Source organism: Colletes latitarsis, chromosome 11 (genome assembly GCF_051014445.1).
Source record: "Colletes latitarsis isolate SP2378_abdomen chromosome 11, iyColLati1, whole genome shotgun sequence".
Taxonomy (NCBI): domain Eukaryota; kingdom Metazoa; phylum Arthropoda; class Insecta; order Hymenoptera; family Colletidae; genus Colletes; species Colletes latitarsis.
The window spans coordinates 15844468-15870513 of record NC_135144.1 but is presented as its reverse complement, the minus strand read 5'-3'; the positions used below and the strand labels follow the sequence as shown (position 1 = coordinate 15870513).

The following is a 26046-nucleotide window of genomic DNA, read 5'->3' as shown; positions in this document are numbered from 1 at the left end:
ATTTGAATAGCCCGCCATTTTATATTTTTGACGTAGCATCTTGTACATCGGACTCCTCTGATCGCACAACTTAATCAGGAACAAGTTAACTATACTGTCATCGTTATTGTTATGAATTCGTGAAGTTCGATGGTTTCGTGAATACTCAAAATGAAACTCCCATTGAATTTTGCGATAGCTTTGTCCAAACGGTTACCGTACTTGCACACCAGTCTAATAAGTCACACTCCGTGCTGGAGAAAAATGGCGACCGAGGTTGAAAAAGCACAAACTGCAACTGCTGGAGGCGATACTATTTTCGGCAAAATACTTCGAAAAGAAATACCTTGCAATTTCATTTACGAGGATGATCAGGTAAATTTATGTTGATAGTACAAACTATAATATATTTTTGACAAAAGAAACATTTAATTGTGGTATCAATTGGTGAGGTTATTTGCCGGTTTGTCACATTCCAATTAATGTTACTCGTTACAGTTTAACTTGCCTAAGGATATATCGTTTCATATTTAAATTCACATTAAACGTAATATCGAAATATTTCTGTTATTATATAATATTTCGAGTTATTTCCAAATTTTATAAGCACATAGATCCTCGAAGTATTTCACTACATAATTTATCGTATCGTTGCGAATTATCGATCAATTGAATAATGTTTATCCCACGATTGCAATTGTAACATGCTAATTGAAAACAATTTTGATGTATTAGTGCGTTGCGTTTGAAGATATTAACGGTCAAGCACCGGTACATTTTCTGGTGATTCCACGAAAACCAATCCCGCAACTCTCGAAAGCTCAGGACGAGGACGAAGCATTATTGGGACATTTAATGATAGTTGCTCGTAAAGTGGCAAAGCTACAAAACCTTGATGACGGTTTTCGTTTAGTCATTAACGACGGGAAAGACGGTGCACAATCTGTTTATCACTTGCATCTGCATGTACTCGGTGGTCGTCAAATGAAGTGGCCCCCTGGTTAATGAAATTCGCCGCGTTCGATAAAATTTTGCACGAATTGTAGTCGTGTCATTGTAAAATGTACATTTTGTCACTAATAAAGCCTTGAAGGAAATACCATAGGTTAAAATGTTTATAAAAATGTATTTATTTGAAGGCAAGATAAATTTGTATATCGTACAAAAATAGACATCATTTTGTAATATTAAATACACTTTTTATATTATTTACTGTTTTTCGTATACTTCGTATACAAACTCTATACCATTTTCCTCTTGAACGCCCAAAGGAATGTTTTCATCTCTGAAAATAACCATCACAGATTAAAATATGGAATCAAAAATATTTGTTAATGATCATCAAGATCAATGGAACTTACTGTTTCAAAACGAAATTATTTGGAATCTGCGGGAAAAAAGTGTCGCAAACAAAATGTTTTTTTATTCTCGTCAAATACAACCGGTGAAAATTAGGGGACTCCATAGCAGCCTACAATTCAATCAGGTAGAGATTATTTCACGGGTTGTATTTTTGATAATTTTGAAAATTGTTAACTATACAAACTTTTCGAAACATAACTTTCTAAAATAAATTACAACTATGGAACCTAATAATAAAATAAGAATGTGCTTTTGAGTACTTGCAATAAATAGGGTTACCAGATAAAAATTATTTCACCTTAGAACAAATTCTCGTGAATCGTTTCGTTTGCAATCATATAGTCGCAAATGAAAGTGTATTTATCGTGCGTCGAGTACAATAAAAATGTATGTTTACTTTCACGAAAACAGTAAATGTATACCTTGTACACGGAACTCCCTCCTATCACCCATATATTTTCAACCTGATCTTTCAACGGAGGTTGCGAAATAATTTCGAGAGCGTGCGGAATGCTGTTGCATACGAATGCTTGGCCTCCGTAATTCCTACATATTTCAATACAATATAAAGTTTTATTTCTTAATGTGTCTTGATTACGTAAAAAAATAATCGGTATTACAAAGACTGCGACGTTAGAACCATGTTTATTCGATTCTTCAACGGTCTAAATTTGTTTGGGATACATTCCCACGTCCTTCGTCCCATCAGAACAACGTTCTTTTTATTTTTGGTTTTTGTTTTCGTAGTCATGGCTGTAAAAAATGCCATTTCAGTTCTGTGTCCACATGAAAGAAACAGATTAGAATGTGCATCATCATTCGAAATTAATTTGCAATTCAAGGTTACATCTTACTTAAGTTTCCACGGTAACGTCCCATTTATACCGATTCCCATATCTTCGCACGCAGCCGCGATTAAATTTAAATGTAAATACATTCTTCTACGCTAATTATACAAAATTCGAGACACAACAAACGGTTAATACTACACAGAAGCGCACAGGACGCACTTCACTGGCTGTTATTATGAATTTTGGAACCACGTGTTTGGCAAGTTATATTTAAATGAAATAGGTAGCAGCACAATCCCGACAGTGTTTCCGTTTATGGCAGCGATCGGTTTGACCGTTCATGTGCAGTAAGCGTTTATGCTTACAGGTTCTAATTTAAAATTGTTTGACTTTTAAGCATTTACGCTTATTTATATTATGTACAGTTGATAGTCTTGAAGCTGTGAGTAGTTGTAAATGTGGTAAAATAAAGACTAAACAATGAATAATAACGTACGTTATGCAGTAAGAAATAGACATACAATTTCTACTTTTCTTTGTGCATGTACGTAGTCTTAACATCGCGTTAAGCATAATATATATTCAGTTGAGATTATATTCGTCGGGCTCTTTAATAAACTTAATCGAAAGCTTATTTTTATAATAAAAAAGCAATGCTCTAATACATGGGTACAGACGAGGTATACAAGTAGACCTTTCGCCATAGACGAACTATACGAGTAGATCGTCCACCTTATGGACTCTCGTGGCCCAACTTGACTGCCATACCGACCTGAAAATTCGGAGGTGATTTTAGCGTCCTCTTCTCATGGATGGCGGTCAGTTGAGAAACTATTCACTGAATTAGAATTGATGGGCAGGGAATCGGTGAAAAAAAAAATTTCAAATCGTTCTAGAAAAATTATTTTCTGTTGCGGGGGTTAATTACAATCATTTTTCGTGAATAGACATAAACCCGAAATCCTACCCACTTTCGAGAAAAAAATTCTTTACTGAAAACATAAATTGAGGTTAGAAATATTCCCCTGTAATTTCATGTATATCTTTAAAATGTCATAACTTCTGAACGAATTGAACGATTTTAATATTTCAAAAAGCAAACAACGCGTATTTTGGTGAAGAATATGTAGAAATTCCAAAAATATTCGAAAAGTTGATCCTTTACCCCGTAAACTGAGAAAAACCCAATAAAAATGGTCCAATTTTCAAATAGCCATAACTCCTGCAATAGTGAATATATTTCAATGAAACTTTTTTCTGAAGTAGAGCTCATGAGTACCTACAAAAAAGTATCACACAACGTTTCTGTAGGGTGTCAAATAAAATTACTAAAAATGAGAAACCAATTTTTAAGAAGAATCGACAAGGAGGTAGGTGCCTAAATTTTTCGGCGAAAAAAAATTTCAAATTGTTCTGGAAAAATTATTTTCAGTTGCGGGGGTTAATTACAATCATTTTTGGTGAATACACATACCCTTGAAATCCTACGTACTTTCGAGAAAAAAATTCTTTACCGAAAGTATAATGTGTGGCCAGAAATGTTTCTACTATGATATTCTTTCTTTTTTTTTTTTGTAAACACGTGTTTATAATTTATTATCAATTGTGTACTTCATACAGTGACCTGCACAATTAGTGACACGCTCGCGTCGCACACATGCATGCACGCTCGCACACACACTTCCAACAACAAAAAATATACGTACGTCCACATAGCGTATACGTACACGCATACAGAGAAATCACGGTACGTGTACCACGTACGCGTATATCGCACGCATCGCGTATGTAACATACACACACATTTATTTTCATACATATACATATACATATGCATATATATGTATGTATATAATACGTCGGTATCTCTCGTATATAATATAAGTATATAATATAACTATCGTCGGGTGGGAGGAATTTTAATTTTTTTTGTTTTCATTTCAAAATATATATATTTATATATATACCTTTCGTAGTTATCTATAGGACAAAAAACGGTGGCAACGATCGTACTCCATCTTAATCTTATTACTCTCTTATATTCGCGTAGTTCATTGTTACCTGTGCGTCATTTAATGATTTGTTTTGTTTCTCTCATCGTTTCGTTACATGTTACGGTATACAGCTATACTGACACGTGCGGTAGTTTTGTGTGTGGCAACGAGTAGTAAATACTAGAGGGAAACGATGGCGAAAGTCAGAAGGTTCCATATCCTCGATTCTCTTTCGTTTTTCGTTTAGACAACGATCTTATATAATCAACGATATCAGTGTCGGTCGATCCTTCGATGTCTCATCAAAAAGAAATTCCACGTTTTGCATGGTATAGTCGAAGTCTGACTTCTGGCTCTCACAACCACAGCATTCGCTACATATATCGTATCTCCTCGTACTCGGTATATCACAATGATTCAACGTATTGACTATTTTACAGATAAACCATCTCGTCGTCTCATATTCTTTGTAATTTTTCTAAAAGCGTGCACGCTAACGTCACGAATTTTTGCGATTTCGCCGATCGTCCCTTCAACGTTGACCGTTGGCTTCTCGATCGTTCCCTTCGTTCCACGTTGAAGAATATCGGCCTAATCGTGTATGTGCATCGTGGTCGTACCTAATTGTCGTGTCTCGCGTATATAACCGCAGGTGAGCTTCCGTTTCCCTCTGTTCTTGTCACGATCCTCTCTCATGGACGGCGATAAAAAACGTGTAGCGCTTTTGTTACAGATTATTAAAACATGCGAGGAACGCTAAATATCCTGAGTCTCTAAAACATCGCGCGATACGTACGCGCGACGTACACAGTTAACCCCTTTTTCTTCTTTTCTTTTTTTTTTCTCTCCTGCAATAATCGCTGCTTTAACCTCTGTTCAAACTAGATTGTGACTTACCGCGTAAACTGTTACGCGTTCCAATGTAATCCATTTACAAGAAAAACTTCCCACGAAAAGAAACAATGGAACTTTATGCGTCAATATCGGAATATCGATTTCACGATGAACGCTGGTATATTAATATCAATAAACGGATCTACGCAACGCTCGTCGACGATACAGTTATCGTTACATAGAAATTTTCAATCGATCGGTAAAAACCGATGGTCCACGTTATATTCGCGATGCAACATCTACCATTGAATGCACGGGCATTAAACGAAGCGGCGATTTTAATAAGTACGTTATATACAATAACCGTGAATGGCCGTATAAAGTTATACAAAATCTGCTAAAGATTGATAGTCCAAACTCGTCGGAATAACTGAAAAAGCCTTAGTGAACGTGGGTTTAGAAATTTACAATTAAGAAGAATTTCATGTCATGGTTAGGTTTAAGAACTTTATGTTTGAACATAGTCTCATTGTTCAATTTTGTTCATTAGTATGTTTCTATAAAATTGATCTGTTCTTGAAGAAGTTAAACAAATAAATTTCTCTGGGTAACTGACATAGCGATCACTACCAAATAACACAAAACAACTGCTTTGTGTCACGCGCTTCTGCTTATACTGAACCACACACGTTGACCAACATTTTTTCATTTATTTTTTATGAGTAATGTACGTACTCAACGTTTGCACTATCAATATTAGCACGCCCTGTATGTATACATGTAGTACTTATTAAACGATAACAGTACGATCAACATAATTCACAACACATACATTCAAGAAGCAGCGATTTGTTTAAACACGCGAGGGAAACACCTAAACAGTTTTGGGCGAACAATATATCCGTGGCAATACAACAATGCTTGGATAACTGCGAATCTACTTCCGAAAAGGGACTTCTCTTCAAAGTTCAACGTCGAGCAGATCGCGTAGTGATCTAGGCTCGAATATCGTTGAGACGATACGTAGATAATACATAATGCCAAGATAAAACTTTTACCAATGCATTTGCAAGAGTTTTCCGATTAAAATAAGACCAAACACAATATAATTTGCTTTTAACCTAGTTCTAATTGAATACAAGATTGTGTTCGCGAGTGCCACAAAATTGAGTTATAGTCACTCATTAAATACGCAAATATGATCCAAGTTACGACGCGTTTGGTCTTATTTTAATCAGAAAAACCTTATAAATATATTAATAAAAATCCCATTAACAAAACATACAAAATAAATAAGTTCACATTGCGTTAGCCTTATACAGGGTGGTCGGCCAACCCTGGAAGCAATTTTAATGGGGGATTCTAGAGGCCAAAATAAGACGAAAATCAAGAATACCAATTTGTTGATGGAGGTTTCGTTAAAAAGTTATTAACGTTTAAAGTCCCAACCGTACTGAATTTTTTTCTCGAAAATGCGCAAGATTTCGGGGGTATGTCTATTCACCAAAAATGATTGTAATTGACCCCCGCAACCAAAAAGAATTTTTCCAGAACGATTTGAAATTTTTTTATTTCGCCGAAAAATTTAGGCAGCTACCCCCTGTCGATTTTTCTTAAAAATTCCTTTTTCATTTTTAGTAATTTTGTTTGACATCCTACAGAAAAGTTTTCTAATACTTTTTTGTAGGTACCCATGAGCTCTACTTCAGAAAAAAGTTTCATTGAAATATATTCACAATTGTAGGAGTTATGGGTGTTTGAAAATTGGACCATTTTTATGGGGTTTTTCTCATTTTAGAGGGTCAAGGAACAAGTTTTCGAATATTTTTGCGATTTGTACATATTCTCCACCAAAATACGCGTAGTTTGCTTTTTTAAACATTAAAATCGTCCAATCCGTTCAGAAGTTATGACGTTTTAAAGATTCGCATGGAAATTCGGGCAGACATTTCTGGCCAGAAATTATATTTTCGGTCAGGAATTTTTTTCTCGAAACTGAGTAGGATTTCGGGGGTATATCTGTTGACCAAAAATGTTTGTAATTGACCCCTGCAACTAAAAATAATTTTTTTAAGACGAATCCAAAGTCTTTTTTTTCACCCAAAACTTTCAGTACTTACTCGAATTTTTTTCTCGAAAGTGGGTAGGATTTCGGAAGTATGTGTATTCACCAAAACTGATTGTAATTGACCCCCGCAACCGAAAATAATTTTTCCAGAACGATTTGAAATTTTTGAATTTAATTGTTAATAACTTTTTAACGAAGCCTCCATCAACGAATTGGTATTCTTGATTTTTGTCTTATTTTGGCCACTAGAATCCTCCATTAAAATTTTTCCCAGGGGTGGCCGAACCCCCTGTATATCCTTCATACTCTGTCCTTTTCTATGTTCGGCAAAGTACAAAGCCGAACGCCGTAGCTCGGCTTGCGCCCTTCTGGGAACTGAAATTTAACCATGCTTTTGTAACTACGAGACTTCTCGACTCGTGTTTCCACGCAGTTATCCAGGATTCGCTGTGCATATAGAAATCAAACCAGCCGTCCACAAATTCGATATATTTTATCGAACACGCGAAATTAATTTACTCGCGTTGTACAACTTGTAAATTTTACGTATGCACGTTACAACGATAAAATTCACGAGCACGTACCGTACTACGAACCCGAACGGAATCATAACTTCGCGACATCGTGTGAATGTTTCGGAAAAATTTGTACAATCGTTATTCGTTAATGGCGCGGTGCAATTTTAAACTATGCATTGAGCTTCCGTCAAATCTGCGAGAATACGTCGGTCAAAGCGACGCTCTTAATTTTACGAATCACTCGCTGGCAAACGAAACTATCAACAGAGCAAAATGCATTGTTTTTTCTTTTTTTTTTTATTTTATTTTGTTCCTAACTTCGTAATATTTCGCATGCCTACGTCGATCGATAACGGTGAACGCTGTTCGACGGTCGATTTATCCAATATAAAATAAAACGATAACGTTCCTTCGCTATTAAAGAAAATTCAAGCAAAATTCCTACGTATGGCAAACTATCCAGATCCCTTCGCTAATCTTTACCGTTGATAATACAGATTATATTTTTATCTCAAGGCAAATATGTTTCACTGTTAGAATTAATCGGTCGCGCCAAGACATTTTATGCACGTTTACGTATCGTAAGGTTAAAATTACTATTCAGTTTCTCACCGTGTCCTACACGTAGGAAAAGCACTTTGTGCGTACACTAATACGTGATATCGTGATCGAACTCCGATGAGTAAAGTAAAGCTCGAACTTTCGGCACAAAGGCGACAAATTAAAACGCTGCTCGCTACGGACAAAATTTGTAAACAACGATCTCGGGGCGATTTGTAAACTGCCTCCCGTCTCGCATTATCGTGCATCCTCCGCACGCTATAAATAACTCGAACTAATTATTAAAGCACGCGGTAACGAGTTGAACGTTCGTGCTATTTCGTTTTACCAATAAATGTCACGAGTCGCTCGAGTTATTTACACGAACACTCGCATAGAGTGCCCTTAAATGTACATATATAATTTGCCCCCAAGAAAGGAGGGCTTACGAGCAAAAACAATATTTATAGAAAAACGTGTTTAAAGTATAAAATATATCTTTCGTTCAATTTACAAAAAAAAAAAATAAAAAGTATTCTGTATACCTTTTACAAAATCTAACGTTTAAGTGCAAACAATTCCATTTAAAGATTTAAAGTTTAGAATTATACATATAAACCGTAAAAAGAAACCGGAAGTTGATTTTTGACTCGTAAATCCCCTTTCTTAGGAGCAGATCAAATATTTTGTTCTTTTCGTTTTTTTTTTCTTTTTTCGTTTTTACGTTTAAATACTAATGTAGGCCATGGCATCATTTTCTTAATACATATAAAAAGGTCTGACATAATCGAAATTCGCGCATTGTACTCAATAGGATTCAAACGTTTTAAATCTAAGACAATTTATGAGAACAAAACGACTCGATACTAGTAAAATTTTGCCTGTATTACGAAAACAATATTCTGTTGATTGCACAATGTCTAAATAAAACGGAGCTATCTAATAATGCACTAGTCTCACGGCGCTGGCTATCTAAAATCAATATTTTACGCAGTTGCTTCTTTGAAAATTTAAATAAGATAGATGTTTTACATCAGACCTCTGTGTGCACGAAAGCCAATAATCTAATAGCAGAGGCAATACTGCCTCACATTGAATACTTTATTCCTGATTCAGAATATTAATTACTCATTAGGCTCCGAACGCCTAATGCACAATCGCTAATAAAACCTAAACTCGTTAACTTAAAAAATTGTAAACGTTATTTAAAAAATAAACTTGATGAAAACTGTGCGATAAATTATACACGCGTAATAAAAATCTTCACGTGAAATTGTTCAAAAAAATTCTAGTACGAAGAGAAATACTTGAAACGACGTACCGTCGTAAAATATATCACAACAGGGAAACAATGTTCGGAAGAAAAATCACTTAATTTAATGGAACACAAATAAATACGCTTAAAGCTATGATTTTCGACAGCTGTTTAAAAAATGAGCTGAGTCGATATACGAAACCATTATAGTCATTTCATGACAAGATCTTACGTGAAGAAGTAAAAAGATTTTCTATAGAATTATGTATGCATTGTGCAATAAAAAACGCTCAATTCCATAGTGTTTCGTCGATGGTAGAAAATTGATGTGTACGCGCGTACAGAGATGCGGTTTCATATTATCAAGATGATGAACAGTCAATATCTCCAGCGAATTTTTCCTTTAATTTTTTTTTTTTTTTTTCAAGTCTTAAACCGATGCTGAATTGGTTTTCTTTTAAAAAATCTAGTCGCCCCTTGAAGATAGGTGGCATTGTTTTCCTTTCGATCAATGCATGACTTATCATTACTATTTTGTACACTTATTATACAGGGGTGGAATATCAATCGTGTGATGCTCATTAGTACTACGAAATCATATGTGAATAGAAAAAAAAAATGAAAAATTTACGAGTCATAGTAATCTATATGTATATGATGGAGAACAGAAGACCCATTCTGTTTCTTTTTTTTTTTTTTTTGGCAGGTATGTTTCATTTTGCAAAAAAAAAATGACTCCTTGGAAAGGCGATGCGTGATCGTAACGCAAACCCCAATACTTGCTTGATATTTTCGACATTTATAAAAGATTACATTTCCCTGAACGTCTCCGTTTCCTCCGGTTTTTCTCCAATTCGGTCGGAGGTTGATTTCTGATAATACGAACGACCTAGGACAAAATTATTCAACCTCTTAACTGCCCGGATCCACTTGCTAACTAAGCAATAATTTCTGTCTTATCCTTTTACTCCCTACATCGCGTACCTCATGAAATGCTGCGTCTACGTTTAACGGTGGATCTTTGGCAGAAGTTTCAATGTAAGGTATACACAAACGAAGTGCCAATTCCCTTCCCTGTTCCTCTGTAACCTTTCTCAAATGTACCAAGTCAACTTTATTGGCTACTAGAAGCATGGGGTATACGTCCCTATCCTTCACCCTAAGTATTTGGGTATAAAAATTCATGATATTCTCATACGACTGTTTGTCAGTCACAGAATAGACTAATAGAAACCCATCACCCTTGCGCATGTATTGTTCACGCATGGCACTGAATTCTTCTTGACCAGCTGTGTCTAACACTGTTAGATACAAATAAACCTTTGTACATTCAAGGATACTTGTGTGTTTATTATAATGCACCAAGCATAATCCAAAGACACCGGATAGCATGATCTTGTATCACAGACTCAAAAATTGAATGCAACAAAGCTGTTTAAACATTTTTAATATGGTTTTACTTACCATCTAGAATGCACCATTGTTTGTCTACCTCTGTATGTTGAATATAACTATCCTCAATGGTAGGATCGTAGTCAGTGACAAATAATTTTTGAAAGAACTGTATGGTGAGTGCACTTTTTCCAACACCTCCATCACCAACTACGACCAACTTGAAGGTCATAAGGTTATCATTATTAGGAGGTCGTGTCATACCGCCTTTTGTTTTCCCACCCCCTCCCCCACTGCTCTGCCTTCTTCTGCCTATTCTGTCAACTCTTCTAATGTGTTCTTAGCAGCGTATCTGCTCTTGAATTGTCAAACTTCACTATCTAATCAAGATGTCCTGAAAGGGTTAACTTAATTAGATCAACGAAACTGATAACACATTAATTACGAATATTTTAATGCTTCTGATACAACATTAAAGTTAATAATTTTGTTTACACGCACCAGTGAAACGAAAAGTAACACTTGGCGCTGTAATGTAGCGGGTGTGTCAATTACGCTTAATAGGACAAAATTAGAAGAGGGCTTTTCGACGTATAAATAGGGTCTGGCAGTTTGTCATATTGCCCTTTAACAGTATCAAACTAATACATTCGTCGACAAAACAAAGAACACTCACCTTACATGATCTGCCACTCCTGCTTCGCGTTCTTCCAGCTGTCAGTCAGAGATGCCAGATTCAGCACCCGGTGCACTACTCACACATACCAGATCACGCGTATGTGAGCTCGTGAAGTTTCGGAAAATCGACAAAGGCAAACTGACGCATGTCCTCTTTCTCGGTTCTCCGAAGCTGCCCGAGGTAATTTCAGACCGCCTCGTGGGAGTCGAGAGAGAAAGGCTCACATTTGCCTTCTCGCTCTTAACAACTGAAATCCGACCTCCCGTCTACGGAATACGATTTGGAATCTCGAGTCGAGATTCTCGACTGCCCAGGCATTTTTACTTTCCGACCTATGTAGGCGCACATAAGCAAAGTACCCATATGGAACTTTACATTTAAGTTTTATTCCTTGTATATGCCGTTGACGGGAGGTTGGATTTCAGTTGTTAAGAGCGAGAAGGCGAATGTGAGTCTTTCTCTCTCGACTCCCACGAAGCGGTCCGAAATTACTTCGGGCAGCTTCGGAGAATCGAGAAAGAGAGCATGCGTCAGTTTGCCTTTGTCGACTTTCCGAAACTCCACGAGCTCATGTACGCGTGATCTAGCACAGTGTGAGAGAGCACCTTCGGTGCACTTCTGGCACCTCTGCTCTGGTGACATCGGTTTGTTACCTAGTAACACTGGCTGTGGCTTTAATCTTCTAAAAGTCATTTCGTAGTGATCGTATTTTATTACAATTCTAGGGATTTTCGGAATGGGAATTAATATGGTTTACCTTTCGTTTTTTAAACAATTATCTGCATTATTTCACAAACAGATTTCCCACTCTCGTGTAGTGATAGCTAGAACTGCTACTTGCGAATCCCGAGTGATTCGATCGCGTTTGTTTTCAATCACGATGATTTTTCACAGCGATTCATGATTTTTCGTAGCCACTGGTGGAAAGTGTAACCACAGTTGACTTTAGCACGTCATGATATACGACCGTGATCATGATTGTGTGATCACTGTAATAAATAACGGTTAGTGATTTTGCACGCCATCTTTACTCTCGTGCGATCTAGTTTCTTTAGTGATTTGCATATTGCAAGATTTCTACCTTTGACGTATGGAAAAGATGGTGACCCACTGATGAAGTTTCGTGATAACGAGTAATCGCGAATGTTTGAAGAAGAATTCTTCGAACATTGATAGTTGGGCAATGCAGCGAAGCTGGATTACGTTCGAAACAGGCCATTTTAATTCTATACGTAAGAATCGACATTTAATCCTTCGAGTATTTTTCAGTGTTCGACCGTTTCGACGAAATAATTATGGTAACAATTATTCTGAACGCGATATTGCTATTTTTACGAAATTCTGATTTTTGAATTCTCCGTTATGATTGTCATTGACTATTAAATTCTTAGGTTTTCTATTAATTCTCTCTATTTAATTCATCCAAAGAAATTTTCAAAATTCATGCATCACTATACCAGAATTCATGCATCCAATCTGATTTGAATAATTCTTTTCAATATTATTTTCTTAATTTTTATTTATTTTTATTTAGTCTGTTTCTTCTGTTTACTTCGTTTAAACAATTTTTAAAATTCATGTATCCAATTTGATTTAAATAATTTTTCCCTTTTGAAATCACTTTCCCAATTTTTATTTAAATTTTTATTGGCTTTGTTTGTCTTGTTATAGATAGTCCAACATTCCAGGGGACGATAAGACGAGTAATGAAATTATGAATTCTCATAAACCACTGTATTAAATTTTCACAATGTCTCATTGTGAAGAAGAAGTGGCATCGTCTGGTTTTCACCAACTGAGTATCACAAGTAAGGGCTAACAAGTTTTTACAAATGTGCAACTCTCGTAAATTGTGCTCAGTGGCTGGAATTTTCCAAAGAATTGCATAATATAAAGAAGTATTGTAAATTAGTAATTTCAAATGAAACATATTGAAGTTGTTCATGTATTTCTAAAACAATAAGGGATACAAAAGATGTCATAAGACAAAGTTAAATGGCATTGAATGGTGCATAATCTAAATATAATTTTATGCATTTTTGTACATTGATGCATCTGAAAACTGTAACTGCATCCTTTCTTTAAATGGAACTTTGTAATTTCATTTGGACTATTCGATAGTGACTTTTTGATCTCTACAAAAAAGTATTAGGATACTTAAGCTCTAAACTTGGTACTTTTATAGTTATGATATTTTCAGAGATTGGAAAACTGTATCAAACAGTGTGTTTGAAACTATAGAGTTCCATTAGAAAAAAGTATGCAGTTGCATTTTTTAGATGCACAGGTTTATAAAAATGCATAAAATTATATTTAAATTGTGCAATATTCAATGGTGTTTAATTTTAATTTATGATATTCTTTTGTATGTCTAACCATTTTAAAAATACAGTTTATCCCAGTTGTGTGAAACAGCCTGTAGATTCCAGCTCTCAAGTATTAAGTCCGTTTTATTATTATTATTATTTTATTAATATTATTCTCATACATTATTAAGATGTTTTCATTATTTACAATGATGTCTCCTTCTATTTTAGTCGAAGGAGCTATACTGAGAAGTTCAACATTCCTGAAACCTAATCCTTACATCGAATTCTCCGTCGACGACAAGAGTCCTCGGAAAACGGAAGTTTCGAAATCTACCTATCAACCGAAATGGAACGAGGAATTCACTGTATTAGTGACGCCATATTCGCAGTTACACTTTCGTTTGTTGGACCATAGCACATTTAGAAAAGACACACTGATTGGAGAGAAGAGAATTAATCTCTCCCAAGTGTTGTTGCATTATAATGGAAAGCTGGAGAATATGGAGGTGACCTTTGACCTAATGAGCGAAAATAAACACGATTCCCAGCTGTGCAAGGTCGGAGAGCTAATCACTGTATTCGATGGTTTACGAATCACTATGCCCAATGTTTCATCATTGAATATTAGCGAATCTTCGTGCCAAACGCAATGCGTGTCTTCTGATGGTAAGAATATTTACGAATAGAAGAAATTTGAAATAGAAGAAATATTTACGAATAGAAGAAAAAATCGTTATAATTACAATTAGAAATGATAGAAGTGAGCAGTGTTTATAAACGTAAATGTCGTGCTTTTTTATTATTTTTGAATTAATTTTTCCACCTGAACTTTCAAATTTGTAGATATTATGGTATTTTATAATATATATTATACAATTGTATGTATACAAATAACCCACAGTGTATGTATTTCAAGAAATATTTTATTTTGAATAAGAGTAAATTAAGTACAAAAAATTAAACTTTGCTCAAAATAAATGATTGTCAAGATATTTTTGGTATTTTCGCTAATCGAATAAAGAAACTTTCGAAACAAAAATTGGTCGATAGTTAATGGACAACAAATTGTAATAGTAAAAATTGACAAAAAATTAAAGTCACGTCGATCATTGTTAATAACAACATATACTTTTTTTTATATATCAATCTATATATGTTTGCAGTCTTTTTAACAAAGTTTTAGTCAAATGGAAATCGAAAAAATTCTGTTTCAGGCTTAACCAGCACCGAAGCCAGCAGTCGAAGTATCCTAAACGGAGGCGTCCGAGCCAGAATGAGACTTTATGGCTCGGAAAACATGGCACCATCCAATTTCCGCGAATTGGCTACATACAATTCAAATTTTCCAGTCGGAAACGATTCAACCGCCAACAATAAGGATGTCCAAGAGCAAACGGAGCCATCGCCGTCGAATTCCTTATCCAACGGCCACGCAATATCTCCAGTAGACAAATCAGCAGCCTCCTTACCCAGTAGACATGCAATATCTTTGTTAGAAAATCGCCAAACGTCTCGAATAGACCATCCACTCACGCCAGGAGCAGTGGATGGTCGAATATTAGCTTGTACAGATCAATTCTCAAAAATCTCCGTCTCAGACGTTCGAAATCCCCAACCAGATCAATCGAACGTCCTCGGAACAGTTAGATCCGATCAATTGAGTGCAATGAATTCGGAAATTCGTTCACATAACAGAACAGAACAGTCCACTTCCGGTGGACGAGCTGCCAGACAGGAACAATTGATACCATCACCGATTTCCGACAATTTTGGAACTATCAGACCGGATCAGATAAATAATTCAATGGATTTGGGATCTAGAATGGATCAATCTGGAGTTTCTGGGTTGAGTGATGGGCAAGGAACCGGTCAGACTGAACAAACTTCAGCGTTCGGAATGCCAGAAGTAGTGGATGGTTGTGGAATTGGAAGATCTGAGCAGAATATGGCGTTACCGATGACGGAAGGTCGTAGAATTGCCAGAATTGAACAAAATACGACTCCTTTAACGGTTGGAAGATCAAATCCTAGAATTGTGCAACGAGTGGCATCGCTTACTGGGCAAACGGCAATGGTTAGAGGCCAGAATAGTCAGCCTGGATCTTCTATTATTCTTGCTGAAGTTGAACCTGCAAACCATTCGGAGGAACCCCTGCCATCTGGATGGGAAATGAGATATGATATCTATGGAAGAAGGTTTTGTAGTTATTTCATTGGGTTTTACAAGGGTTGTTATTTAAAACGTTGGGGTAAAAGCTTCTTTTACAATTCAAGGACAACTGCAGTTGCACATATTTACATGATAGGATGAAACATAATGGAAATTATATTTCATTAAAATTTTTGCAAATATCTCGGAGACTAAGGTTGAGCGGCAGTAGCATGTATAGGAAACAGTTTTTCAGAATATTGATATCTAAAACATATGGTCGCAGGCGACCATTCTAAATAACTATTAAAACAATGATAGAAAACGCTCAACAAACAAAAAATATAAATCCTCTTTTGTGTTTTTAATTAGATATTATGTGGACCATAATACCAGAAGCACTTCATGGGAAAGGCCACAGCCTCTGCCATTGGGATGGGAGGTTCGTCGAGATCCACGAGGCAGAATTTATTACGTGGATCACAACACGAGGAGCACAACGTGGCAGAGACCCAACACAGAAAGGTTGCAACATTTTCAACATTGGCAAGGTGAAAGGCAACACGTGGTGCAACAAGGTAACCAACGGTTTCTTTATCCTCAAGTAAGTAATAAATGATACACCATATACGAATCGTTTACTAGTTAAACTGATTAACGCCACTTTTTGATCTTTTTAAAATTTGTAGTGTCGAAGCAAATTCAATTAATAGATAACATATTTAAAATAAAATTTTCTTAATAATTATAATCGTACACTACAAATTAACAAATGAAAATTTAAATTTAAAAAATATTTAGAGCCTTAAGAAAGAATGTATAATTATTTTATATCAATTTTATTTCAATCTTTTTTTTTTTTTTTATAAAGTTAATCGATTTGGCAAATGAGCGGCTCAAATAATAATAATAATCATAATTATTATTATTATTATTCTGCCGTACTGAACCATTTTTATTTACAATATCTCTCTTTATTTAGTAAATTTAAAAGATTATTTTAAATGTGTGTAGGCTCATGGGGGTCAAACAGCTGTGGCAGGACCATCGATATCAACGGCGGACGACGACGATGCTTTGGGACCGTTGCCAGCTGGGTGGGAAAGGCGCAAACAACCTGAGGGAAGAGTATATTATGTGAACCATAAGAATCGAACCACACAGTGGGAGGATCCTCGGACTCAAGGACAAGAAACTGGAATCGAGGAACCATTGCCAGATGGCTGGGAAATAAGATTAACGGAAGACGGAGTACGTTACTTCGTAGATCATAATACTAGGACAACTACATTCCAAGATCCAAGGCCTGGGGCACCTAAAGGGTTCGCATAATTTATTCATTATAAAGTTTATTTCATGTAACTTGGGACAAACTATATCACTGAAATAGCGTGTTTTACACTTGGGCTAGCTACCAGATAGAAGACTGCGCATCTGCACATAATTCTATGGGTGGCAGTTAGGAATCAACCCTACATTACCAATAAACTAGATTTACAGTTATACTATTTTTTTATTTCTGACAAATACGAAAGAATGTGATTAGGCAAAGTTAAATGCCATCAAATGGTAAAAAATCTGAATATAATTTTATGCATTTTTGTACATTAATGCATCTGAGAAATGTAACTGCGTTCATTTTTTTTAGATAATAGTTGAAAAGTTATGACGCTTTTAAGTTTAGGACATTAGTGCAATTACTTTTGTGTGGAAATTAGAAAACTGCATCGAATAATTCAATTAAAATGATAGGCTTCCGTTTAAAAGAACAATGCAGTTGCATTTTTTTTTTAGTTGCAATTGTATTTAGATTGTGCACCATTCAATGCCGTTTAACTTTAGCTTATCACATTCTTTTCTATCTGTACCCTTTTCAGAGATATAGCTTGACCTACTTGTGTAGAATATCCTATATTCTAATAAAAGGTATAGCTGATTAAGGTGGCCAAAAGTGCCCATAAACCAAATTCAATTTACGACGAGCCATCTGATAGTTAATAAGTGAAAACTAATTTATGTCACACAGAGTTGAAACTTGGCACAAATAGGTTTTTATTAATTGGTTATTGAATGACTCATCGCAAATTGAATTTGATTTGATTTTTTTTTTCTCTATCATGTTCTGTATTGTTATTGTTGCAGTCCAAAAGGTATTTATCGTGTACCAAGAGCGTACGAAAGGTCATTCCGATGGAAATTGTCACAATTCCGTTTCTTGTGTCAAACAAACGCGTTGCCAAATCACATAAAAATTAATGTCAATCGACAAACGTTGTTCGAAGACTCTTATCATCAAATAATGAACGCAGAGGCCTTCGCATTAAGACGCAGATTATATATAATATTTAAAGGAGAGGAAGGATTGGATTATGGTGGTGTGTCGAGGTAAGTGTTGTGAAACTTTTTTGACGATTGCTTATTCCGATTGTACACGGATTTTATATTTTTCTTTCGGATTTTTGAATATTTTCGGTATTTTATACTACTCATAAAGATTAGAAAACTTGCTTGATACGTTGTTAATATTTGGATTATTATAATTTTGTGAAAAAAAGCCATATAATAATTTTCTTGAGATAATTTTAAATGTTTTTGGATATACAAATCAATTTGAGTAGATTGGATATACATTGAATTACCTTAATTAATAATATTAACATTTCTTTGGGGAATACCCTATTGTATACACACAACTCTCTACATAGACTACCCTTTACATTACAAAAAGGGTGACAACATTTTACAATAATTGTCCTAGTAAATCATCGTTATGTTTTCTCTTGTTTCAATAAAATACACATTACATGAAATTATAAATATTATTTACTCTTTATATTCTTGTATTTTTTAAGTATCAAATTTTATTTGTTTGTTATATCATGCAAATTATTTTAAATCGTTTTAAACTGTCTTATGTCTTTTAAAATTATCGTCGCGATTATTATAATATTAAAAGTATCGAAAAAAATGAATAAATGAATATATTATTTGATAGCTGCTTTATTTTAGAGCAGTGTAAAACATAATTTTGAATTTTGACAGATTTCACTTGCAAAAAATACGAAAATATTTAGAAATCTAAAAAAAGAAAATTGTAAAATATGATTTGGAAAATTACTTTAATAATTAACGAATAAGAAACTAAATAATAAATTTTTGTTTGCAGGGAATGGTTTTTCTTGTTGAGTCACGAAGTGTTAAATCCAATGTACTGCCTATTTGAATATGCGAATAAAAGTAATTATAGCTTGCAAATTAATCCAGCGTCTTATGTCAATCCAGACCATTTACAATATTTTAAATTTATTGGAAGGTTCATAGCAATGGTATATTTTAATTTTTTGTTGCTATAGTACAATTGTAAACAACCAGTTTAATTAACACAAATTATATTTTCAGGCCCTGTACCACGGACGTTTCATTTACAGCGGGTTTACTATGCCGTTTTATAAACGTATGTTAAATAAAAAATTAGTTATGAAAGATATTGAATCCATCGATCCGGAATTCTACAAATCTCTCGTTTGGATAAAGGAAAATAATATCGACGAATGTGGCCTCGAGCTGTATTATAGCGTCGACTTCGAAATTCTTGGTCAAGTGATACATCACGAATTGAAAGATGGCGGCGACAAAATTAGGGTGGTTGAAGAAAACAAGGAAGAATATATTAGGTATGATTATTTATATTGTTTTCATATATAACTGTTAAATAATGGGAAAGTTACTTTTGTTAACATTACCACTCTTTTGAAGAGGTCGTTACAAAGAAGAGATTTCAATTTTTAAATTCATGGTGGTTTTAGATCTGTAAAATATTTTTTAGACTTTCGATGACCGTTTGAAGGTGAAACATTTTTGGCGTAGAATAAACTTCACTTTCTTAGTCGGTTCCTTGTGTAATTTAAATTCCTAGTATAGTTCAGTTTAAAAAAAAGAAGTTTCATATAAGAATATGAAAGTAAAAAGGTTCAATTTTTAAAATAACCCCTGGAAGATTATTATTATAAAATTTCCGTTCTCAAAGTTATAATAATTAAATGATTAACAATGTTTCAAACAAGTTTCCTCATGTCTATGTACGGCATAGAATAACGAAAATATTTAGAAATTTGTAAGAATAAATATAAAATTCGATTGGAAAAATCACTAGAATTGCAATAGAAGATTTAGGGTATCCGACCAATTTTAGAAAAAATATTAAATTATTTTAAGCCTTTTTAAATGTTCTTAATTCGTTTTAAATTGTTTTTAATTTGTCTAAATAGTTTTAAGTCTATAAATCGTTTTTATCGTTAGGTTGATGACGGAATGGAGGATGACCAGAGGTATAGAAGATCAAACGAAAGCTTTTCTAGAAGGTTTTAATTCCGTAGTCCCATTAGAATGGTTAAAATACTTCGACGAACGTGAATTAGAACTCATGCTCTGTGGTATGCAAGAAATAGATGTCGAAGACTGGCAACGCAATACAATTTACAGACACTATACTCGCAATAGTAAACAAATTTTATGGTTCTGGCAGGTACGTTCTAAAATATTATTCGTTCACAAATGATGAAATTTAATATTTATAACATTTATAACATTTATAACATTTATAACATTTATTGTTTCTTTAGTTTGTGACGAGGACTGATAGCGAAAAACGAGCCAGACTTTTGCAATTCGTAACTGGAACTTGTCGAGTCCCTGTCGGTGGATTTGCAGAATTGATGGGTAATTATTAAATAATATTTATAAATACAGCGAAAAAAAATGTTTCTTATTTATTTATTCTACAAGTTTCACAAATCAAATTCATCCTTTTGCAAATCAAATTCGCCTTGTGAATGACTAAAAGGTAAAATAACATAATGTAATTTTGTCCTTTTTTGTGAGTTTATTCATAATTAGCGATTTAGCACTTCAAAAGGCGACCAATCAATATTTTTAGTGTTAAACAAGTATTTCATTTTAATTTGGTTATTTTTTCTTTAACTATTAATTACATATATGCAATAGTTTTATGTTAAGGAAACAAATTTCTAAAAAAACTTAATTTGCAGAAAAGCTGTTTTATAGTGTAAGAAGGTGAATATGATTTTTAAATGGTGAATTTATAGTATAAAACGCGCGCGCGCGCGTGTGTGTGTGTGTTTGTATAATTTTTCTTCTACATACAATTTTTATTTTTCCAGGGAGTAATGGACCCCAAAGGTTTTGTATCGAAAAAGTAGGTAAGGACACATGGTTGCCAAGGTCACATACGTGCTTCAATAGATTGGATTTGCCGCCGTACAAAAGCTACGAGCAATTGGTAGAGAAGTTAAATTACGCGATCGAGGAAACGGAAGGTTTTGGTCAGGAATAACTTAACAGAGAATTGCTTTGCTAAATGTAATATTGCAAAACTATGTACGCAATGATAAAAAACGAATTCTAATATAATAATACGAGGATTAACCGATAAAATTATACTTTGGTTTCTTCTTTTCATTATTAGCGACGACGAATATGTTTCTAAATAACCCGTCAGCTTAGAGTTTATGAATACAGTAAGCAAGATATACTGGGGAAATATTGTTAATTCTATATGAAAATTTCTGTAATAGGTTATATTTCGATAACGGTTTCGTCGAATTTCGATTTTGTTTATTATACATATATGGATTGTCCCATGCAACCGGGGACAAGCTATATTTTTGTAACGGGTACAGATAGAAGAAAATGCAAGGTGAAGTTAAGCAGCATGAAATGATGAATATAATTTTGTGTACTTTCGTGTATCGTTGCATCTAAAAAATGCAACTATCCTTTTGTTTAAATGGAACTATATAATTTTGATGAGACTATTCGATTTGGCTTTTTAATCTTAGTGAAAAAGTATTGAGGTTTTTATACTCTAAACGAAGTAGTTAAAACGTGATGACACTTTGAAGTTTACTAAATTATTTCACTTTGAAGTATTATGACTTTTGAACTATTGAATTTAGAGCATAAGTACCTTTTACTTTTTTATCGAGATTAATGAGCTATATTAAATATTCCAATCAAAATTATAGAGTTTCATTTAAAAAATGACATTTTTTTCAGATGTATCATTGCACAAAAATACACAAAATTATATTCAGATTGTCTACCATTCGATGTTGTTCAACTTTGCCGTATCACATTCTTTTGTATCTTTAACCATTCCAAAGATATAACTTGTACCTGTTGATTGGATCATCGCAATTAAAGCCAGAAATGCGAAGATTCGTAGAAAATATCAATAGAAACGCAAATTTCTACCTTTACGCGTAGTGAAATATTTAGAAACAATTTAATAGAATAAGATGAAAAACACAGATGCCAAAAGAATTATATATATCCTATTGAATTTTTTTTTTAATTGATTAAGTGTTAAAAAATTTTTCCTTTTGACGGAAAACATAATTTTTAAACTCTGTTTTTTGATTTATAATATTCTTTTAATTAATTACCTGTTCTTTTATAAACGTTCTCGGAGTATGAAATCATTAAGTTTCCCATTCGTAAGCAATTTATTGATGCTTTCTACGATGTTTTAATGACATTGCCTAAGTATTAAGAGGTTTGAGAATTTCTATAATAAATATTGTACATACTGAGCTATTAATATGCTGCAGAGTTGAGCAAATTTTATTAATAAATAACGAATAAATATTTCCAATTAATTTTCAAATTAAGTTTCATTTGTTTTTCATTAATAAATTTTATTTGTAAATTATGTTCCATTAACAGATTATTTAAACTAACGGTTCAAACTAAAATTTTTATTCGTTATTCATGATTAAAATTTTTCCAACTCTGATATCTTGTATATTACACGACGAACGATTAACAATTTCATGTTTTAACCTAAGTACTTAGCCATAAACTATTATAATTCTGTACATATCATAAGATAAAACCCAAATTTTTCACGGAAATGACAAAACTATGTCACATAGACGCCACATTCTCTGTTATTCTCATTATTTACGTTTTTAAACCGTATTTGTATTTGTTATTAACAATTTCGTTTATAGCGAACTTATATGGAGTATCTGTTCACAAATGTCTAAGCAAATATCTCGTAAACGGTCGAAATTAGAAAAAAATTCAATAAGAAAAATTTACACGACGTCAAGTCGGTTACAATTTAGTTGTTTTTAAAACGGCTATGCATAATTCTTTTGCATATCTAATTAATAGAGGTCAGAAGATAATTCAAACTCAGTTAAAATACTTAAGATGCCGATTATCGGTGCAAAATAGCAATTTTTAACAAGAGATCATTTTTATTACAATATACCTGTAGTAATTAAATATGTAAAAAAATTGTATATCCGTTTGAAAAAAACTAAGTTATCTTTCGTAACTCGAAAAAATATAATTTAGACACAACTTGTAGCCAACTTAAAATCGTGTATTTCTAATATTGAACTTTTTTCTAATTTCGACAGTTTATAAGATATTTGGTTGGATATTTACGGACGAATACTTTGTATATTTTTTTCGATAATAGAAATAAATCTTGTAAGAAATTAATATCTGTGATATATTGAACATGTTCAATTTTAAACAAGAATTGGAAACATGAAATTTGTTAATTCGTTTTACGGATGAATTTATTGTACGTGTACAAAAAAAAAATAAGTATTGTAACTAATGTAACAAAATACCATAACGAATTAATATATATGTATGTATAACACGTTCAACATGCATGGAATATAAAATTGTATATGTGTATACACGAGAAACAAATATATATGGAATGCTATTATACAGTAACTTAATATTTGCAAAGAGAAGGTACGAAAGATTTATTATACCATTTAAAAGAAAAACAGGAAAAAAAATACTAAATAAATTTAGTGATTCGTTTACACGATCGTTTTCTGTATTTTTAAATTTCTCTATTACATATAACTCTATAGTATCGATTTTAATTTAATTTTAAAAGTTCATTAATAAGTGAACAACAACGTATTATTTAGGTCTTGTTTGTGAGAACATTTATATATGTAATTTTTAATTTCCATTTAAAAATTTTCAAACGTTCATTTTTTTAATAATGATATAAATAATGATATCGTCTGAAATTTTCTGAATTTATTATTTTATATGTTTTAGAGTCTGTACCTACATAACTATTTGTACAGAACTCCCGACAACTTTTGACACCATACAGCGACTGTTACTGACTGCTCCTGATTACTGCTTGCCTCTGCTGGACTCTGCTGACCATCGCTTATATTTCTGACAACCTATAACGATTACTACTGACTTCTGCTAACCTCTGTTGGTCTTTGCTGATCTCTGTCAGCGTGTGCTTGTCTCCGCTGAACTTTCCTGGCCTCTGCCGAACGCTACTGACCACTGCAGGTATTTCTGATAATGTATAACGATTAATACTTACTACTGCATGCCCCTACAAGTCTCTGCTTGCCTTTGCAGGTTTCTGCTTGCCTGTGCATGCCTTTGCTGGCCTCTGCTGAACACTGCTGACCACCCCTGATGCTTCTGACATCGTATAACAATTACTACATGCTACTGTTCGCCCCTGCTGATCTCTACTTGCCACTGCATGCCTCTGCTCGTCTCTGCTGACCGCTGCTGACCACCGTTTATATTTCTGGCAACGTACAACGATTACTACTGGCTACTGCCAGCTTCTGCCGTCCTCTGCCAACATCTCCTGACGTCAGCTGACCATCGCTGACCATCGCTGACCACTGCTGACCGTTGCTGACAAATTGTGACACGATGTAATATAATATAATATGTTTATATGTATTAAAGTGTTGTATAATGTAAATCTATTGCAATAAATGATATAATTTCAAAGAATTCTATGTGTTCTCATCATTTTTACTCTTCTTTTCCTATCGAAATCATTCCCTTAGTTATAAGACACTCCGAATCTTTTAAAATTTTCTAAGTTCCCCGGGAAGATTTCAAATTTCCCGCCGCCAGGAATTTTTGCGAATTCCTGGAAATGACGTCATTACGTAATATTACGTAACATTACATAATTTTGCCGAAAAATTCCGGCCGGAGAAATTTTAAAAAGCTATTACGTAATATTACGTAATATTACATAATGTTACGTAATATTACGTAATTTTTGCCGAAAAATTCCGGCCGCGAAAAATTTCAAAGAGCTATTACGTAATATTACGTAACATTACGAAAGAGGGGTAAAAAATCATGAGAATACATAGAATTCTTTGAAATTATATCATTTATTGCCATAGATTTACATTATACAACACTTTAATACATATAAACATATTATATTATATTACATCATGTCACAAGTTGTCAGCAACGGTCAGCAGTGGTCAGCGATGGTCAGCTGCCGTCGGGAGATGTTGGCAGAGGCCAGCTTAGGTCGGGAGATGCTGGCAGAGGTCAGCAGAGGCTGGCAGTAGCCAGTAGTAATCGTTGTACGTTGCTAGAAATATAAGCGGTGGTCAGCAGTGGTCAGTAGCGGTCAGCAGAGATCAACGGAAGCCAGCAGAGGCATGCAGAGGCAAGTAGAGTCCAGCAGGGGCAAGCAGTAACAAGTAGTAATCGTTATACGTTGTCGGAAGCATCAGGGGTAGTCAGCTGTGGTCAGCAGAGGCTAGCAGTGGCAAGCAGTGGCAAGCAGAGTCCAGCAGGGGCAGGCAGTAGCAAGTTGTAATCGTTATACGTTGTCAGAAGTATCAGGAGTGGTCAGGAGCGGTCAGCAGAGTCCAGCGGAGGCAGGCAAAAGTCAGTAGTAATCGTTATACGTTGTCAGAAATATAAGCGGTGGTCAGCAGAGGCCAGCAGAGGCTGGGAGAGGCTAACAGTAGCCAGTCGTAATCGTTATACGTTGTCAGAAATTCCAGGAGTGGTCAGCAGCGGTCAGCAGAGGCTGGGAGAGACTCCCGACTTTCCGAAACTCCACGAGCTCACGCACGCGTGATCTGACATGGTGTGAGAGAGCACCTTCGGTGCCTTTCTGGCATCTCTGATGGTAGTTTGAAAATTGGACTATTTTTATGGGGGTTTTCTCACTTTACAATTGAATAACCAACGATTCATATCGTTGTGACTATATAGTCATGACTCATACGGAGATACTAGATTCAGCAACCGGTGCACTACTGACACTATGACAGATCACGCGTACGTGACCTCGTGAAGTTTCGGAAAGTC

The 26046-nt window shown here is 34.4% G+C and overlaps 4 protein-coding genes across 5 annotated transcripts; 2 read left to right on the top strand and 2 right to left on the bottom strand.

Moving 5' to 3' along the window:
- Positions 1 to 11: 11 nt before the first annotated feature.
- Positions 12 to 1191, top strand: Hint1 (histidine triad nucleotide binding protein 1). Its single transcript, XM_076776593.1, has 2 exons — positions 12 to 354; positions 715 to 1191. The coding sequence occupies exons 1-2, from the start codon at positions 151 to 153 to the stop codon at positions 982 to 984; spliced, it is 474 nt and encodes a 157-aa protein (XP_076632708.1). The 5' UTR covers positions 12 to 150; the 3' UTR covers positions 985 to 1191.
- On the bottom strand, positions 1131 to 10874 carry Dhfr (dihydrofolate reductase). Its single transcript, XM_076776592.1, has 6 exons — positions 10806 to 10874; positions 2196 to 2904; positions 1962 to 2117; positions 1764 to 1887; positions 1341 to 1450; positions 1131 to 1264 (listed from the first exon to the last, which is right to left on the bottom strand). Exons 2-6 carry the CDS (start codon positions 2276 to 2278, stop codon positions 1189 to 1191), a joined length of 549 nt encoding a protein of 182 aa, XP_076632707.1. The 5' UTR covers positions 2279 to 2904; positions 10806 to 10874; the 3' UTR covers positions 1131 to 1188.
- Positions 8606 to 12308, bottom strand: LOC143347437 (ras-related protein M-Ras). The gene is made up of 5 exons (XM_076776589.1): positions 12170 to 12308; positions 11410 to 12094; positions 10806 to 11127; positions 10326 to 10642; positions 8606 to 10230 (listed from the first exon to the last, which is right to left on the bottom strand). Exons 3-5 carry the CDS (start codon positions 10993 to 10995, stop codon positions 10141 to 10143), a joined length of 597 nt encoding a protein of 198 aa, XP_076632704.1. The 5' UTR covers positions 10996 to 11127; positions 11410 to 12094; positions 12170 to 12308; the 3' UTR covers positions 8606 to 10140.
- Positions 12309 to 12492: 184 nt separating this feature from the next.
- Positions 12493 to 23744, top strand: Su(dx) (Suppressor of deltex). 2 transcript variants are annotated; one of them, XM_076776574.1, is made up of 12 exons: positions 12493 to 12644; positions 13084 to 13220; positions 13950 to 14387; positions 14936 to 15917; positions 16243 to 16474; positions 16885 to 17192; positions 18013 to 18255; positions 19037 to 19196; positions 19270 to 19544; positions 20170 to 20395; positions 20493 to 20589; positions 21051 to 23744. In XM_076776574.1, exons 2-12 carry the CDS (start codon positions 13163 to 13165, stop codon positions 21221 to 21223), a joined length of 3192 nt encoding a protein of 1063 aa, XP_076632689.1. In that variant the 5' UTR covers positions 12493 to 12644; positions 13084 to 13162; the 3' UTR covers positions 21224 to 23744. The 2 variants fall into 2 exon arrangements, with proteins under 2 accessions (XP_076632689.1, XP_076632690.1); XM_076776575.1 differs by having other exon boundaries at positions 12506 to 12644; positions 13088 to 13220.
- The last annotated feature ends 2302 nt before the right edge of the window (positions 23745 to 26046 follow it).

Excerpts from the sequence above, each read along its gene's own strand:
- Dhfr (XM_076776592.1), bottom strand. The coding sequence starts at position 2,278 with ATGTATTTACATTTAAATTTAATCGCGGCTGCGTGCGAAGATATGGGA. Across the intron at positions 2,118-2,195 it reads ACGTTACCGTGGAAACTTAA|AACTGAAATGGCATTTTTTA; the intron begins GTAAGATGTAAC and ends ATGTGGACACAG. Across the intron at positions 1,265-1,340 it reads AATAATTTCGTTTTGAAACA|AGATGAAAACATTCCTTTGG; the intron begins GTAAGTTCCATT and ends GGTTATTTTCAG.
- LOC143347437 (XM_076776589.1), bottom strand. The coding sequence starts at position 10,995 with ATGACACGACCTCCTAATAATGATAACCTTATGACCTTCAAGTTGGTC. Across the intron at positions 10,643-10,805 it reads ACAATGGTGCATTCTAGATG|TGTTAGACACAGCTGGTCAA; the intron begins GTAAGTAAAACC and ends TGTATCTAACAG. Across the intron at positions 10,231-10,325 it reads TAGACGCAGCATTTCATGAG|GTCGTTCGTATTATCAGAAA; the intron begins GTACGCGATGTA and ends ATTTTGTCCTAG.
- Hint1 (XM_076776593.1), top strand. The coding sequence starts at position 151 with ATGAAACTCCCATTGAATTTTGCGATAGCTTTGTCCAAACGGTTACCG. Across the intron at positions 355-714 it reads TCATTTACGAGGATGATCAG|TGCGTTGCGTTTGAAGATAT; the intron begins GTAAATTTATGT and ends TTGATGTATTAG.